The 19770-nt window shown below is 32.8% G+C and overlaps 1 protein-coding gene across 1 annotated transcript in view; it reads right to left on the reverse strand.

The window, feature by feature from the left end:
- Window positions 1-9943, reverse strand: part of LOC119636671 (pro-resilin) — a 10673-nt gene extending 730 nt beyond the window's left edge. The window contains exons 1-2 of the mRNA XM_038032202.1: window positions 9871-9943; window positions 1-428 (exon numbers count right to left, since the gene is read on the reverse strand). The exon at window positions 1-428 is cut by the window's left edge and continues 730 nt beyond it. Of these exons, the coding sequence (XP_037888130.1) occupies window positions 1-428; window positions 9871-9876 (434 nt within the window). The 5' untranslated portion in view covers window positions 9877-9943. The remainder of the gene's footprint in view (window positions 429-9870) is intronic.
- Between the last annotated feature and the right edge of the window lie 9827 nt (window positions 9944-19770).

Here is a 19770-nt window from a genome sequence, read left to right on the forward strand (position 1 = left end):
CCACCTCCGCCGCCACTATAGCCGCCTGGACCACCTCCACCGCCACCACTGTAGCCGCCTGGGCCGCCTCCACCACCACCACTATAACCGCCTGGACCGCCCCCGCCGCCGCCGCTATATCCTCCAGCACCACCGCCAGGACCGCCACCACCACTGTAACCACCTGGTCCCCCGCCGCCAGAATAACCACCAGGACCGCCTCCTCCACCGCCTGGTTTGGGGAATATTGCTGATGTTAAAGCGGGAGCACCATAACTACTCTGAGGTCCACCCCGACCTCCACCACCGCCACCTGAACCACCCCGTTGAGGAGGCAAATAGTTGCTAGAGGGCGATGAAAATCCTTGATTCGGTGGCAGATACTGATTCTGAGGTGGTTCAGCTAAGGCCAAGGAAAGACAGGCCAAAGCAGCTACAGTTACGAAGCACTAAAATTCGAAACAAATTAAGAAAGCAACAATAGTGATTTTTGAAAAACTTTCAAATCAAATATAAAAAAAAAAGCAAGTAAAAAAATTATATCTGGCTGTGGTCGAACCCTCTTTACTATAACACATTTATATCGGCCTACTTGGCCCACTCTTCATTTTAACCTCAATGTAAAAGCGGATATTCTGCTACCGATAGACTGCATAGCGCAGACATTACACAGACATGTTGCAGGCGGTTCATAGTGTAAGTATTTAATAGCGCCTCTAAAGCTCCCTTCCTGATGCTGCAAACAATTTGTCATAACGAATGTAGCTCAATTTTTCGGTTGTGGATGCAAAATAAGAAACTTTTCCGTCATAACACGCGAAAACAAAAAATAGTTGAGTTAATCAAATAAATCCACACATATATATACGTGTGTGTTTTAGCATGTACCCATCGCAAAAACTTTTTGGATAAGTCATCCATGGAAAGGATGCAGCATGGAAAGGATGATTACTATCAGTTAAATAGTAAACTATCGGCTTTTCTCGAAAGAGGAAGAGGTGAAAAGTCGAAACAATGTCGTCAAATTGCTAATGAGGCTTTTTCCAAGTTTCTGTTTTTTCATAGATCTACGATAATGGAATAATTTTTTTCATTTGTTTTCTATCTGTTTGTTCTCTTCTCCTTCTCACCGGAACGCTCGATCTGAAAACGTAAACTTGTTATTCTTACTGCTAATGTCAGACCGTGTCTGTAGATCGGCTTAAGCAGTCCAGGATCCTCCGTCCGAAATTTAGACACAACAACACTTAAATTGTGTCAAAGTTTATCAATGGGGATGGGATTTTTGCTCAGCCTAATGGAAGCGATTATTAAGTGAATATGTTTTATTCCTCTTGTAGAATGTTTTTACCATAGTTGTTCCCAATGTTCTAAAAACTGATTATGATGAGGTAAAATACTTTTCAATGACTTCGAGAGCATCTTCACGCATACTTGTATAAAGGATATCAATACTTTGATTGGGATTGTGGGGCGATGCTTTTGCATTGCTAGCCTTTCCCTTCCTCCCCCTCCCGTTTAAATATCTCTGCACCTACACACAATGGGTTAAGCAAATTTGGTCTTTTAACGTGGACTACCACTAATGCATTAATTCAAACCTAATTTCAATTTGCTTAAAACGTTTCTCATCTTTGACAAAGTGTATGCAATTTTCATCATTAAATTCTCAATATCAACATCATCCCACTAACCAACTAACTAACTAAAGTCATGCGCACAACGATCACCGGATGAACGAGGTAAAAAAAAATTTGTCATTAAATTATTAAAGACGTTCGTTCATGTTGCTGCCTTTGTAATGAATTCATTTCACAACCAGACATTAATGACGACATTAACATTTGTTAGTAACAGTGAAAGACAGACATACAGATAACGTTTGCAAATACATGTACATTCTATTCGCTTAAAGAGGAGACTGCCAGTCTGGAATGATGCGAGAAAATGATTACAAATCTTTTTTGGGTTATTAGAGAGGCAAGTGTTCGCAGACATCAGCAACTAAATGAAATTGTTGCCGCTTTAAGATTAACAATGATAATGATATTCAAACTTATTCGTATACCCACCCGACGGTTTGTCTGAACTAATTCTATTTAGTAATAAAGATGGTAACCAGATGGCTGATGTAATGGATGAGATATGATGAGGTAAACATATTTATTTATTGTTTTCAAGTATTATTATGATGAAAAATGTAATTATGAATTATGTGGAGGATTAGTAGATCGTCGCTAGTTCTCTTTTAAGTAAGGGATGGTTTAGTAACGTTAATCTAGATAATATTTGTCATAAGCTAAATATGCAACAAAGATATGTTTAGTAAACAAATTTAATGTTTATGGTAAGCGAAAGGCTTCATTTTTCTATTGTATGCTAACTAGATGAAAACGTATAAAATTACAAAGGCTTGTCTTGCTAAAGGAAACAATAAGAAAAAGAAGACGAAGAAGAAGAAGAAGAAAAAAAAATATTTAAAGAATAATTAGGTTTATAGGTACTAAAGGTGATTATTTTTTCCTTTTTTTTTTTTTCTTTTTTTTTTTTTTTCAATTTCAACATCATATTCCGTTAGTAAATTCTTTAGTTGATGATTACATTCACTTTATATCCAATTCCTATGATTTATGATATTTTTAGCGATCTTCTCGTGTATGTGTTTTGCTAAAGTTTATCTATTTCTTGTATAATATCTATATGTTTTATATATATATATATATTTTTTTTTTTTTTTTAATTTTTTTTAATTAAATAAATTAAATAAATACCACATTTTTTTTTTTGCATATATTAAAAAAAGTATCTTTTTTTTTTTTTTTTTTTTTTTTTTTTACTTAATCAGTGTTAAGATTTTGAAAGCAAATTATATGCATAGAAGAAAATGTTTAAATTAATTTTTAAAGCACTGAAACTGATGATGAGGGAATTTATGAGGTCTCGTTAAATGCTGTTTAATGTATTTTACAAAACCAAAAAAAAAAAAAAAAAATCAAAATAATTAAGAAATGAAAATTGAAGATTTTCATAAAAATTTTAATAGTCTTAAGACGATTCTTGTGATTTTTATTATCAAAATATACATCAACAACGCTGTAGGTCGCATTAAGCTCATATTTAAATACGGTTTGTAACGGTACATTTGTTAATTTTCATCTTTTTATGGTAATTATCTCGCTTGTATTCCAAAAAAAAAAAAATTCATAGGCAGACAGACCCACATGATTTAACTTTTTTTAAATGGTATTTTTTATGTCATTTTTTGATGTTACAAACACATTAATATCTAGCTAGTGTTAATAATGCCCAACCTATCCGTTACTAATGAGTACAATAACAAAAAGCTTCCTTATAGCGATGTAAAACTATTGAACTTTAGGTCATAAGGTGAAATATGGTTACTAACATTTCCAATTAACTTCTGTAAAAATTTCAAAAGTAACAAAAAAACAAAACGCGACTAATTTTAAGAATAAATATTGTTTACTATGATTTTTTGACCGATTCATAAAACTTCTTCGAGTGCTTCAGGTGTTACCTGAAATTTCTTCTTTTTTTTTGTTTTTGCTACGTTACTATGTTATTGTAGTATGCGGAAAAAATGAACAAAAATATTTATTTATTCTCTGCGATAAGTGAAAGCGAATCGTCATGCAATTTAGAGTTTTTGAGTGTATTTGGACTCTCAATAAACGGTTCAGATTATTACTTAATTAGATATCGAAACGGTTAATAGAGCTTTGTTTCGGTTACTTTTAAAATGTAAGCACATGTGCGTTGCTTTATTGTGCCTTTACGGATATATCCGTTATTTCACCTGTAATCAAGTAAAAAAATTGTTATTTCGCTATATAAAAAATATTAAATGATATATATAAAAATCGAAATTCAATTATTTTTTTTTGGAGTTTCTGGATTCCGATAATCAAAAAAGTACAACTTACAATTCGTTTGTAGTCAATAGTAGTCGAAAACTTGGACTAAATATTTATAACAATTTTTGGTTTGCCTCGTTTCTTTTTTATGGCAATCACAGAGGAACGACATCCAGATGGAAGGTTCAAAGATCTCATAAAGAGTATATATGTTTTGAAATTTCTGCCTGCCTATGTACTGTCTGTTGTAAGCAAGAAGGAAGCTATGAGCTTCAAATTTTCCAAAAATAATGTGAAGGTCTTGCGCGTAGGTTGTCATTGAAGTTGAGCTAAATATCTCAAAGTATACGCCCATAGTACAACATAAGCTGAGAGTACCTTCGTTTTCAAAAATAAAAATAAAATTGTGTTTTATGCTCGTATCTTATAAATAAAAATACAGATACAATGACAAAAATGTCGATTTATATTCTATGGATGTTCCTGGAGCACCATCGTCTACTCAATATCATAGAATATTCAAATATCATTCTTTTGTCAAAACGCAGTATCCTATCCAGATAGACACTTCAGCCATTCCTATTAATGCTACATATTTTGACTTGTATTACATGAACACCGTTCTAGACATATTTGTCAGTCCCTTTGGTCGCAAAAATATCCGTGTCGAACATGCGATTCAGTTTTCCACTTTTATGCTATAAGAAAAAAAAAATCAGCCACAAAATTTTGTTTTTTTCCTTCTTTAAGTGATGGGTGTAAAACTTTCGGTCACACCTATTATTTATTATCAGATCATTTTTTGCAATTAATTAAATCCTAAATCGGAATATCGACTGCACTATAATTCTTGCCAATCGGACTCGCAGTGTAAGTATAGCAAGTGCGTCCATGCGCGCTTGTTTGCACTTGTTTACACGCGTTTTGTTCTCATCGCAACGAGCAGAGAAATTGAAGTTTATCATCTCCGAAGGTATCGTTTGCTCTCTCATACTTGTCTGTACGTTTCAGCTAATGTTGTCAAACGCGTTAATAATGAGTTGCATGTTAATAGTATGTTAATAAGAAGTATAGCTGGCTTTACCGGAACTAATTAGACATAATGGCCATTGCTCCTCATCAAGGTGCTTCCTTTACGTTGTTCTCATCGTTAGCACACCAACTAAAGGACATTAATGACGATCAGATATTGAGGCATAGAAGATTTCCACAAAACTATTTTTTCTATTAAAGAAAACTATAATCTCGTTGAATATGTCGATCGTATTTTTCTGATCGCTTTCACTTTTGGATGTAAAGTTAAAAAGAACGATAAGTTACCAATAAATTCATTTGTCAAGACAAAAACGAATATTGAACTCAGTTCAGCCATTACCAGCTGTTTGTTTTATTATAATGAAGCCTTTATACTTCATGGGAGACTTTTCCGGAAACACCGCTATTAAGCGAAAAACTAATAGTAAAAATATCTTATACTAGAATCTTATAGTAGTTATCGTGTAGCGAAAAATTTTTTCGACCTCTAACAGTTTACTTTAACTTTAACAAAATATTGCCAAAAAATGACAAAAAGAGTTTTTCCTTGCCAGTGATGATCCATCGTTCCAGTTGCCTGGCTAAAAAAAATATACTATTGAGTTATCATCGGGTGTGCGAATAAAAGAAAAAAAAACTCAAAATGTCTGGAATAAAATTTTAATTTTTAAATTCATGTTTTTGATTCGCTATTGAGTTTAAGGATTCACTTTAGTCGAAGGGCGGAATTGTGAGTCTATTTATTCCCATTTTGAATGAGTTAATTATATTTTTTCTGTTTTTTTTGGTCCTATGCATTACGAACGTCGAAATTACGAGACGTATGGAGCCAGTCGCCATATCAATCCTGACCGTATTGATTAAGTGGGGCTGGAGCGTACATCTTTTCTAAACATTGTCATAAATGAGTGACTCAGATAATCTTGAAATAAGAAATTACTCAAAACAACCCGTGCATAACGAGAGAGGAATTGATATTGACTTAAATCGATCCACGAGTAATTCGTAATACAACAAAGAAACACATTTTTGTTGCCATCTTCCTTAGCTTTCCAACAGCATTAGATGTTTGCAATAAATAACGTAATTGTAAAATTTTAACGCAGTTATAAGAGAGCAAGAGCAACTATGAAATATCCTAAATTATGTCTTCAGCTATTGCGTCATAACATATCAAAAATTGTAGAAATTGTTTGCAGGAATTTCTATCTACAGGGAATGACGCGAAAAGTGGATCTATGTAATCTAAACTTACATTCTTGTACCCGGTTCCTTGGTTTTATTATTATATGAAATATAAAAACAAAAAAATTGTGGTAAGAAATTAAACTTGTGCATTATACCGTCTATCCGTCTGTCCCTTTTCTTTTCTTCTGTTCAGCCTAAAGATCGCAATTTAAGAGATACTGTTATGAAAGTTGATACGCTGCCTTGTTTTATTCCAAGCACAAACGCTCTTGGAAATAGTTCATCGCGAATCAATTTTTCGACCACTTACCATATAATAACTTATTTTGAAAAGTCGTTATGTGAATAAATATAGGGTAGTGGAGGTTCATTTAATGATGGACCGTGCCCACTATAGTATTTTTGCATGTTTTTACAAGAATGAAAATATGAAAAATGAGAAGTTTTTTTTTCATAAAATGATGTTTTTCTAATAAAGCTTTAAATGGGTATTATATGGTGAAAATGATCTGATCCAGTCCACTCATTTTTAATAATATTCTTCCGTGTATCAGATTAAGTCACTATATCAAATTTCATCAGAATATATGAATAGACAACAGACAGATAGCAGGACACACGGACAGACATGATAAATGAATGAGTGATCAGAAACATTGTATTTTCGTATTACAAGTGGTTTAAGGTGCAAAGGTACTAAGCTATTCTTGAATTGCAAATTACAAGAAAATCTTTTGAAATAAACTAAGCGAAGGATTCAGTTTAAGCAATGCAACTTATTTACATGAAGTTGTTTCCTAAGTATACTAGAGATAAATCTCTTCGAAGCTGTTTTTATGTCAAGTCTCTCTTTTAAAGAATTATTTCAAAAATTCTATATACTTTGTGGCCGGTAGTGTTCGTGGGATTCATTTTCAGTGCATCATAAATGTGTTTAGAAAACTTTCCTGAAAGCTTCAAAGGAAGGCAAAAGAACATGAATAGATATGATTGTTAGGTGAAAGTGCCAGAGAAGCTTTAGGGGGTAACGTTACTTTCCCAATTTGCTATTTTTTGTTGGTTTCTTCGTTGACTATTTCAAGTTATCCTTATGTAAAAACTTTCATCGCATTTGTCTCCAAGTCATGTTTGTCGAGCTAATCATGTTTGTAGCATATTTAATGCTCAAGAGTCTGCAGGTTGCACTGTTCTTCCGAAGCTGTTTTGATTCATTCAGTTGATGGCTGAATTTCCAAGATTTTTTTTAAATTTCAGATTGAAAATTATGCTCTATATGTATATATGGAGTGAAGGGAGTGCTTCAAAAAAAAAAAAACTTTATTCTTTTGTTGAAATTCTCATGCTTGGTTTTTATTTTTAAGAAGTTACTAAAAAACCTTTTTATACCCACCACTGAATGGACCGGGTATTCTCATTTTATTTTTTGTCATAATGTATGTAACACTCAAAAGGAAGCTTCGGAAATTCCATAAAGTGTATATATTCTTGATCAGCGTGAAATTCTGAACTGATTAATTTATGTCTGTCCGTCTCTGTGGTGGTTATTGTTAATAATCTCCTGGTCGCAAAAGTGGAGATATCGTCTTCAAATTTGGTACAAAGATTGGAAGTTTTTTTTGCACGCAGATTAGTATTGAAAATGGCGGAAATTGCTCGGAGCAGAAGCCCGCAGTGGAACATAAACTGAACGTAACTCCGTTTTTCTTAAGAAAAGTATGTGGGTGAAGACTGAAATTTTTCACATTTAGTTTCCAACACACTCTATTTTTTACGTGCGAAAATGGAAAAAGTTGGCCACGCCTACACAATGTTACAAGTGAGTAAATTTTATATTTTTCACTTTTATGTTTATTTATCATAAGGCAAAAAAGACAGAATTACTAAAATTATTTTTTTAAGATAGAATACTATCTGCCTAAAAATGGGTTAAATCTGAAGTGGATAAGGTAGGAATCGCGACCTGGTAGATTAATTTTTACTTAATCATACCAGCGACATGGGTATCAAATAAAAGAACTTGAAGGGTAGAATGCGAAAAGCATAGTGATGGGTATGCAAGATTCGTCCCCCACCGACTATAGCTCCTTCAATTGTTATGGAGGTGTTTCGTAATTCAACTTGGAATAATGACTTTAACTTCATGCTCACGAGTTGTCATTACTTCTTAAGTTAATTTGTTTTTATAAAATGAAAGAAGAATCGATTTGAGAAAACAGGAGATGACTCTCTCAAAAAAAAAAATGGGATAAAATAACTATTGGCAACGATTCTGAGTACATGATGTGCCCAATTTATAAATATATGAAAATCGTGATTGCATGTTGGCTATGAAGATGCACTTGAATCGTCTGTGATTACTTTATAAGCTTGATGATCTGAAGAAATAAAGTGTCATGACGATATAGGAATTAGGTGGATAGCACCTACAACCTTTTCACAACATTATCAAATCTTGCTTCTGGCATATTGCTTCGCTTTTTAGCCATTGCGTTGAGCCAAATGCCTTCTTGTAAAGGGACTTTGAAATAGAATCTGACATGGATGGCAAGAATTTCAATAAAGCCCACAGGAATGGATACGCAGGACACAATTAATTAAATTCAGGACCATATACAAACTAAGAATGTAAAAAGCATCTGATGGTGCTGAAGTACGTATACTCTTTCTCTCTCTCTCTCTCTTCATATTGATATATCCAGCTCAGCTGTTTTGTTTTTTATTAAATATTATTGAACACTAATTAATTGGATATTAACTCTTTAGGAGATTAAATTTTAGTACACACTGATATTCGAAGAAAATTAACGCTAGATTTAGGCTAATAGAGTCGATATTTTTTACATGAAAAAGTAAAGAAATTGTAAAACCTTCCTTACTATATTTTTACCCATCCTTTTTAATAGTTCTACTTAGGGTTGCATCAATTTTTAAATCGATAATTTTCTGCTGTGTATGCGCTATTTAGTGGTGCACTTATTAGTTATTTTAATAATTGCAGGCGGTCTTATGCACTCCTTTGAAACCAACAACTTTCTGTTTTCTATTCAAATGATGGATATATTGGATAACGGAAAGTATAGGCGGGGTACGCCAATGACATGCGCATATGATAACATTCTTTGAGAATCTTAAGTAAGAAATTGCTTACGACTGAAGACTAGTTATTGATCAGAATTATTAACAGTTGCGTTATCGCCATAATTTTTTAAGAAATCCTTTTCGAAACTTTTTTTTAGGTTTTTTTTGCTATTGTTCAGGTTTGTATCAACTATAGGTCCGTTTAATCGGTGATCAAGTACTAGAAATAAAACCAAGAACCTGTCTTTTGTTTTTTTTAATTTCTGCACAAAAAAGAAATTACCAAGGCAAGTCTTCGGACGGATGGACGGACATAGAAAAATCAAAACGGATTTAAGAGAACAGTTTCAAATCGTGTTAGGTGCCATTATCTGTATTACTGCAGCACTTTCATCCTTTAGATGTTACGTACAACAATTTTGTCAGTCTATTGTAGGCTCATTTTCTGACTCACTTTTTTTTTTTTTTTTTAATAAAATTCATTTTTAATTCTTAGCCCTGTTTGGGCGAGATCCTTAGACGCCACATTCTAAGCCGCGGTGTTTTGTTTTTAAAATTTTTAAATTTTATTATTCAGATCACATAACGAAGAAAACGTTCTTTCTTCAAGTTTACATTGCAAATTTCATTCAGAATCCTTAAAAAATTCTTTAGAGTTGTTTTCACAAAAAAAGAAAAAAAAAAAAAAAAAAAAAAAAAAGAATAAAATATATACCTTCATTTTGTTGTTTTGTTCACTATTTTCAATTAAGGATAAAATCACATGCACGCTTAAACACACACAGACACAGCTTGAATATTATTTGTTTGTTCTTCTTGTGAAGATGGTTGAAATGGTTTTGATACTGGAACAATTTTGTAGGCCAGTATTTATATTTTGAATGAATGCATACATGGCACACAAGAAATAGTAACTAAACTTAACAACAACAGCCAACAATAATACACAACAACAAAAAAAATATAGAGAAGATACTCTATTAGTAAAATATAAAAAATATTTGTAGAAGATGCATAGCACGAGGGGGAAAAAAATAAATAAAATAAAATAAAAGGAGAAGAACTGAAAATTCGCGCCAAATTCATAGCAACAAAAAGAGATAAAACAAATGATGCGCAGATATACATATACATATATATACATATATATATTTATATGTATACATGTACAAGAAATAAACAAATATATATATATGTGTGCATGCATGTATGTATGTATGTTCATTTAACTGACTATGTAATATTTAAGCGTGAGATCAAAATAAAAATTGACAACACATCTTAAAGACGATCATCAACTCCCCACATTTGATGATGACGTCGAGTCGAGTACATATCTAAGTAATGTTCATACATTCAAAAGATGCAGCAGCTACGATATCAACATTAACACAACACACAAAATATATGCATGTGTTTATCTGCTGCACAATTCTCTCCGCTCATTTAAACCTAGGCACAAACACAAACATACACACACACGTACACACACACACACACACACACATATATATATATATATATATATAAACTTAAATACATGCACAATATTGTATAATAATAATAATAGAGTTTAAAGTACATACATACATACATACATATAGATATAGTAAAAACAAATGTTTTTGTTTTTATTTTTATTTTTGTTTTTCTTGTTTTCTTCTTACCACTAGTTAACCCGAATAAAGTGCTTTACTTGGCGCTTTAAAACTTTACGAGCGTATGTAGCGTATGTAGTTCGTACAAAATTTCAAATTTTTTATTTTCATTTACATATGTATGTAAAGCGAATAAGTAGTAACAGCCTTCTGAAGGAAACACAAAACAGAACAACAAAAACAACAATAAACGAGCATTTGCGGGAATCCGCATTAGCAAAGAAAAAAAAACACACTACCGCTAAAGCAAAAAAAAAAAAAACTTTACTACAAAATAAAATGCACGTAATAGTGTTATTGTTGTTGTTGTTGAAGTTACTAACAAACAATAAACATATGTAGATAAAGCCTGCAGCGTAGCATATATATATGAGTGCATTTGTTATTACTGCCAATAAAAACAACAATTACTAACATACATTTAAACGCGCTCAGACAACCCATATTATTAGTCTGTGTTTGTCTATAGTCTTCGATTGAAGAATTCTTTTTCTGTTGGTGATTGTTTCTATAGTTTTTCTTAATATTATTATTATTATTGTTGTTGTTGTTGTAGTTGTTGCTGTTTGTTTTTTTAATGCTATTTCTTCAATGAAATTAATCATTATTCTGTTGAGTTATTATAGGCTCTTACTTATCGTTTGATACTTAGTATCTGTATAGCAGTTTTTGGTGAGCGGAATTGGTTCAAATTATGTATGTATGTGTTTGGGTATGTATTGTGTAGTAAATCTCCGTTAAAACATCCATTCACATAACTTCCATAATTAGCAAAAAGCACCATCATCATCATCATCATCATCATCACAACCACCATTGTCGTCATCTGTCTAGCAGTTGGCGGTGGTAGTCTCTGTGCTGTAACCTTACTCGCTTCGTTACTATGAATCGAATCGAATCGAGCTGTTAACTTAACCATAAGTAAGAGTGTGTTTTGCGTCTACTTCTTCTTCTTCTTCATCTTCATCTTCATCTTCTTCTTTTTTTGCCTTCTTTTTTTTTGATTGTAGCTGGTGTAGTGATCTCTGCCATAAGAAGAAATATGTGGTGGAACGCATGGTGGTTTTTTTTTTTGCATTTATTTATCAAATAGCTTTCGGAAGAAGCACAACAATGCCAGCGAGACTCACTCACTTGTTGTGCGTTATGCGAAAAGTAAATTTGTCTTAAGTTTTTTTTTTTTTTCTTTGTTGTTGTATTTCATTTCGAAAAGAAACGAATTTCGACTTTTGAAAATTATCGACTACTTCCGTGAAAGAATATTAATTTACTTATGTTGTCAGTTGTTGATCTCTTTGGTTTGATACATGGTAGATATGATTCATATATATATACATATATATATTTTTTTTTTTTCTCTTTGTTTTCCTTAGAGAATTTTCTATTTTCTCAAGTGCTTTGCATGCATAATCTGCATCAAAAATTGTTAATCGGTTTATCTAAAAAAAAAAAAAAAAAAAAACTTTAATCTGATGAGAGAATTTTAGTTATTTTCAGGAAATTTTTTTTTTCATCTCTACGAACTTGAAGTAGTTTGAGTAAGATATTAAAGTTTACGCATCAAGACCATGTTTAAGTGATTAAAAGTTTTTAAATGGTAAGTAAGTGGTTAAATATCTTTCGAAACATGTTACGTATTTAGTTATTTAGTTAATTGAGAAAAAAAAAAAAAAAACTGATTTGGTTATAACAGTAAAAACCAGTAAGAAAATTATAATCTTGTTGCGTTGATACCAATCATTTTAAGCGAAAAGTATTTTAAAGTGTTTGGTAACATTCCACTGATCAGGGCTATCTTTGCATTAATGGATCTGGCAAATATTTTTATTAAATTTGAAATATTTGTGCAAAGTTTAGAACGATATATTCACCAATCTCTTCTTTTTTTTTTTTTTTTTTTAACTTTGATCGTTGGCCATTAAGTGATAGTGTTACATACACATTTTGAAGGGTAGGGAGATTTTCAAATGTTATGCTAATCGAGAATATATTTTCTTTACCATATCTTTGAGGCGTGTTTATGTCTCTTGAGTAATCGACTTAGATTAAATGGGTCCTTCCCTGCACTCTGCTCACTCTTAATTGCTCTTCATGTTATGTCCTACACTATCTATGCTTGCAACACTTAAAGCGAGTTCAGATAGAACAACCTTTTGTTGTACTACCTGATTCGGTCCCATTGTACGTGTGTTCGTTTAAAGTCTTTCCGTGCACTTTACTTTTGAAGCATCAAGTCCAAATTTCGAGACATACTCTAGACGAACCTCATTGAAAATGGATTGGATCGAATCATTTTTACTCCCACGCTCAATTATAATGCTCTGATTTAAAAAAAAGCCGTTCAATGAGGAAGTTTTCTCTTTTTAGTGTTTCTCGATAAAAATCACTTTCCTGTAATAAATGAATGCGAGAAATTTCGTTGGCATGGAACCAACTTTTTAATTTCTTTTCAGACAAGTGCTCTTGCAAATATTAAGAATCATGTTGAAAGTTGATTTAAAATAATGATTTGATATATTAATACGTTTTGCTAAATGTGGACCGTATTTGTCCATTTTACAAAATCTCTTTCCATGTAAGAGTTCATCTGAACCTGAGTTCAGCTGAACCTGAAGTCTTTATTTGGTAGCAAAATCTAACTTCTATTATATTGTGATGAAAGTAGATGAGAAAGAATTATATTTGTCGGAGTGATTTAAGGCATTCAACAATTGACTTAACCAGACTACATGGATATATATATATATTTAAGTTTATTTTAAATTTGTTTTTTTTTGGCTATGCGCTAAAACTATCAAAGTTCACTGTTTAATCTCAGTAATTAAGAAAGGAAAAGTTCGAAAAGCGGCTAATGATCGGAAGGACGGAGAAACGAATGGGAGTCTTTTTGGCCTGGGGAGTTAGTACAAAACAAACAAAAGCATTAAATGTATTAGGCCATTTTACTTAATACATTTTATTGATATAACGATTTCCCAAAATAAGACTTTATAAGGGCCTAGCGTTCACGCTTGAGCCAGAATATGTCGGTGTACCGAATTTCATCAAGATATTTTGAAAATTGCTATCTGTATGTTGAAAAAAAACAAGAGGGACGAGCGAGCTTACATCGATTAAGAAAATGATTTTGAATCTGATCTGATCGGTGTAATAAAAGATGGGCCTGTCTCGCGTTTTTCTGGTACATGCGCACAAACTTAATATATCCTTGTACCACAAGTGGTATAGGGTATAACAAGGAAGGAATTTAGTATAAATCGAATCTAGTCTTCGGCACATTATGTTAACACCACTTAGCTGCTCGTCTTGTTTTTTATACAGTATACCAGGTGCGGTAAAAAACCATATTCACTTGTGCGGAGAAGGACTTGAGATAGATTCAACTTTCATTATCAGAGAGTGATTGTGAATCGATCTAAGCTTGTCTGTACGTCGGTGCGCCTATTTGCCCTGCTTACGTGTGTTCAACGTACAGGCCGTCACTTTTGAGATATTTTGATGAAATTTGATATACCGACATTTTTTGTTCCAAGGACGAAAGTTGTTCACAGTGGTACGGATCAGACCTTTTTCTCGACGAGTTCGCATACAATATCTTTTTTTTTGAAAAAATCGTTATATGAACAAGCGTAGGATAGTGTAGGGTATTTAACGGTCACTTGCGGCCTACTATAGTGATTTTACTTGTTTTTAAGTTAATTTTTTTTAAAGTATGTGAGAAAAATCCTTACATATAAATCCGTATATATATATATTATGAAGGGGCAAAGTTATCATAATGGAAAGGTTAATTTGGCACTAATGCCCTCTAGACATCTTGCAAATCACCTGTAAAATATAAATATAAAGGAGGAAAGGCATTTTGCAGTATAGTTATGCTTTTCATATTTAAATGTTCTTCTAAGTTCTAAACAATAATTGTTTACTGCATGTAAATGATTGTCGGATTTATTCATCCCGGAAATGCGTTAGAAATTATTAATCAAATTGTAACTTTTTACTTATGTTCATCAAATTTTGATAAATATTTAGAGTGCCTAAAATTATAGGTAGATGCATATCGGGGATGTTCCATAAATTATATATCTTTCCTTGATTAATTTCAATATCGGAATCGATTTGAGAACTTTGTTCTGAAGAGGAATTTTTTGTTATTTTTCCCGTCACAGATCATCTCACATTAAGCATCTGGACCTAATTTCCGAAAGGTGGATAATTTTCCAATTGAATCAATTTTCGAGCTCCATGTAATATTTTCCTTACGTTTACGTTAAGTTCGCAAAGTTTAGGGTAAATGGGATGAATGAAACTAAATTGGATGAAGGCTTCGTTCACAATTATTGAAAAACTTTATGCATAAAAATGATGAATTATTTGAATCGCGTGTTTATTAAATTTTTTTTTCATATAATACGAAGATTTTCTTCGAAATGGAGTATCGTAAGGGGATTGGCGAACCATTTGCTACCATCACGTTGAACACAAAAATATAAGAACAGACGGGAGGAGAAATCTGAAAATTGAATTGTTGCATACATTGTTATCATTGTTACCAGAAGATTGTAGTAATTTGTAGCATGTCCGATGTACGGTCTATACTTTGAACGATTATTTTAATTTTTAAGTTATGATCTCGGCCTTAGTTCTAAAAACAAAAAAAAACAACAAAGAAGGCAATTTTACATTGCATTGCTTGATGTTGTTGCTGCACTTTCCTTGTAGAAACCTTATATAATATCTGGGATAAAATTATTTGAACGTGTTTTCATACACTCGGAGTTTTGTCGGATCATGAAATTGATATATCGTGAGTATAAATAATAACAAATGTGCTAGTATTTCTTGCGCTAGTAGCTCTTTTTAACGTCTACTCTGAGATAATCTTTCAAGTAGTGGTTCAATCAATCGATGCAGGCATTCAGGTCAGTAGGCAATTCATCAATAACACCCGATAGGCCGACGATGCAACTATCCTAGCAGATAATATGCAGGATCAGCAAACGATGGTCCAAGCTTTAAATAATCAAACAAACATCTTTGGGTTAAACCTAAATATCAGCGAATTAAAACTCGATATTAAAAGGCTTCCAAGTTTGTATACCTTGGATCCACATTACCAGAAGACTGGGACAGAAATAAAAAGAAGAACAGAAATGGGTAGACCATCGTACACGAATTATTAGAAAATTCTAGCAAGCCGGGAAATGAGCTTGTTGCTTCGCCTTCGGTTCTTGCAATGTTCTGTGCGATCGGTGCTCTTGTATAGTCTGGTGTGGTCTAGAATTATGAATATTAAAAATCAGTACAATGTACACGCTAGAAGCCTTTGAGATGTGATGTTACCCTAGAATTCTAAAAATATAGTGAGCAGATCTCGCATATGCTCTGCTCACTAAACTCTGAGCGTGAGCTATTAAAGTGTATTAAAAAATGAAAAACTGCATATTTTGGGCGCACGGTGCAAGGAGAAAATTATAAACACCTACACTTAACAGTGAAGAGCCCCATTGAAGGGCTTAGAGGCTTTGGTAGAAAACAAATATCGCAGCTGCGTGGCTGGACAGAGCAGAGAACCATTGATAAAATTATGCACTTTGCAGGGAGCCGCGAAGATTGTTGGGTTTCAGTTAATAGTATAACTTAGGCAATAATATTATCATCATAATCTGATCACCTATATCCAGTAATAGATAGGTAGTAAAAGAGGGAAAGAAAGAGCAATAAATTGAATCAAGCCTGAGGTATATACATTGGGTAGCTAGTGTAGCTAGACTTTAAGTGTTTTCTTATTAGTTATGAAATTGTTCATTGTTACCTTTTTTTCCTTCTTCCTTCCTAACTATTAGTTTGGGGAAAAAGAAATCCATTATTTTTATATGAACTTCAGGACTTTATTTAACATGCTTCGGATTGTCCGATTTGGGTCAAATATGCACCGTTTTGTTGTATGATTTGTTGCCATTTTAAAGGTAACTTCAAAATGCCTCTCTCATAGAAGTCCTGGTCTTTATTTGCAAAAAACTCTAGTAGTCGATTTTCACAATTCTCCCTAGATTCCAATTTTTTATCAATAAAGAAATTTTGCAATGCAAGAAAAAGATGATAATCGCTTGGTGCCAAGTCCGGACTGTATGGCGGATGCATTAAAACTTCCCAAACAAAAAACAGCAAAAGAATTTTTTTTACTGCGAAATGTACAGTATGTAAATGTACAGTATCGGAAATTGTTTGATCGATACTTTACGAGAAATCTATCAGTGCAGCCACCTACCGAAAAAATAATGGATTTCTTTTCCCCCTACCTAATATTTTTACTTTTATTTAAGTAATGGGGAGAAAGCAAGCTTTTGATATTCTTTCCAAGTCAGTTTCTTTTTTCAGCTATTATTGTGTTCATAGCATGAAGGCGTGACTGTGAAGGAAGTACGTTTAACTGTCAGTAGAAGATTTTAAAGCGATTTAGCCGAGTCTTCTTGTAACATCCTTAAGCGCACTAAAATTGATGGCTATGAAAGAAGGCATGTTCACTGCATGTTTATCGATGTTGCATAATGTGTAAAACATATTGACCGACCTGACGTATGTCTTAAATATTTGAAAGCACAGGATGAAATTGGTTCCGATTAATAAAAAGAAAAATGTTTCGAAATTATCTGCAAAGCGATGATAACACCTGCCTTAAGCCTCTTAACGTATTTGAAATTTTAATTAAATGCAGACAGATGCAACACAAGTAGATTAAATTTAATTTTTCATTGTTTTAAAGAAAAATAAAATAAAATAAAATAAATTTCAATAACTGAGCGCAATAAATAGATTTTGAGTTGAGAAAAAAAAAAAAACAAAAAATTGATCTGAAGAAACTGAGAAAACTAAACGTATATAACAAACGTAATAATATGAAGCTTTTGTTTCGTGTTACTAATTAATTGTTTTTTAACGAAAACAGCAAAAGAACGCACAATAAATGTTCAGTTAATATGCTTTAAAAAAAAGCAACAAAAACAAAAAAAAAAAAAACGTTTAATTGAGACTATGAAATATTTATATATATATATATTAAGAAGACCGCAAAGTGAGAGGTGCTGCTACACTTGGTCGTACCACCAACAATATGTTATTATTACAATAATAGACAATTGGTTTCACAAGGCCACAGCCACAAATTGTTTTACATTGAGTGTGCGATGGTCAACTAAACTAAATCCAATAAATAAAAATTTTTGTTGAGAAGAGTTTGTCTTCTTGATCTAAAGTAGCGTCTTTTTTGCAAGCCCACAAACGTGGTCAGGGCTAAATGTACCAAACGTAAATTAATGTGGGACCTATGATGCCCTCACGACATCAACTATTTGTCATTGCATTGCAAGAAACAAAATAAAACGTTAGTTACAAATTTGCAGTCAACTTACGGCGAATCTTGAATGCATTGATTCGGACTTCAGTCAGCTATCGATAACTGCTTACGCGATATGGAGTAAGTCCATAGTGTTGGCTGGTTATTTTTTTAGATGAATTATGTATGGAGATATCCTATGACCCTTGGTTCGGAAATTTTTGCATTGATTGGACATGATCATTTCTAGGTCGATCTTGTCTAAATTCACTTTGGAATTTTTCATCATTAAGGAGAAGAATATTTCTAGGGTAGTCTAATACTGTTCTTACGAAGAATTGAAGTTTTATTCAATTATGAATGTATATACATTATACTGGAATTTTAGGGTCCATTTGTGGGCAGGCAGACATTGTAAACATTGTACCTCCTATAATACAAACGTATTGACAGTCGTCGAATGCCTTCAGTTTTTTAGTATTAGATATTAAAATGAATAAACGACGGCATTTTCTTTGTGTCAAATTTTCCAAAATATTGATCGGTTTGGTTTTTTTGCTAAGTCGAAATCTTTGATATATTGTACATATTGCGATTAAATGAGAATATCTTAAGCATATACAGTAGCTTGCGAATTTAAATACGTGATCGAAAGAATTTTAATTACTTGCGCTTAGATACTCAAGACACATGACCTGCACACTTCACATAGAGACTGCATTTTTTCTACATTCTTTCACAATCACCGTCAACATCGAAAAATGGTAGTACACTAAACGTGTTCTTCCGTTTGCAACACGCAAAAATCTGCATTGCTTTAAGTTTATAATAGCCACACACTTTATATATTATTGATCAGCATAATAGTCTTGAGCGTTTCATTTGCCCATTGATCGTCATAGGTAAACTTGTTACATGCATACGTTTGGGTGGCGGCCAGAGATCGGAAATAAAGCCGGAAATAATTTGATTGCAATTACGACAAAAATATTATTATTATTATTATGATTATAATTAATTTAGGCAGAGAAATAAATTCAAAAATTAAAGTCTTAAGGCACTGCCATCTAAGGCTATTGGCTTTATTGAAAACCGTTCCGGTCTTGAGATTTGAACTCAGGGCAATTGAGTTGATCGTTAGCCAAGATCGTTAGCTTATTCGGCCAGCCCACACGGATAATATCAAGAAATGTAACGTAGAACTCATAGCTGACATTGGTCTGCTGTTGGATAAAAAGATTAAAGGACCAAAAGACCAATAATAAGTTTATTGGAAAAGGAGCATCATTCGCCCGCATAAACGTCCAGCATGGCAAAGAACTATAAATTTAAGAAAAATTGATTTAAATTGTGGCGCAAAAAATTGAATAAATTCATCGAAGAAAACTCTGTGGCAAATAATTTTTTCCGCCATTCTGGAGTTTCCGGAAAATTACTCCCTCTTTCTTCTAGCTACGATCATTTTCAACGGCCAACTTACCTAGGTATGTAGAAGACATCCCCCAAGTGACCCGTCACAAGTGAAAAAAGGAAGAAAATGACTAACAGGAGGATATTAATGAAATGCCATGACAGATGAATTTTTCCTTTGATAGTTATAAAGTTTTTTATAAATTAATTT

This window comes from Glossina fuscipes, unplaced genomic scaffold (genome assembly GCF_014805625.2).
Source record: "Glossina fuscipes isolate IAEA_lab_2018 unplaced genomic scaffold, Yale_Gfus_2 28, whole genome shotgun sequence".
Taxonomy (NCBI): Eukaryota; Metazoa; Arthropoda; class Insecta; order Diptera; family Glossinidae; genus Glossina; species Glossina fuscipes.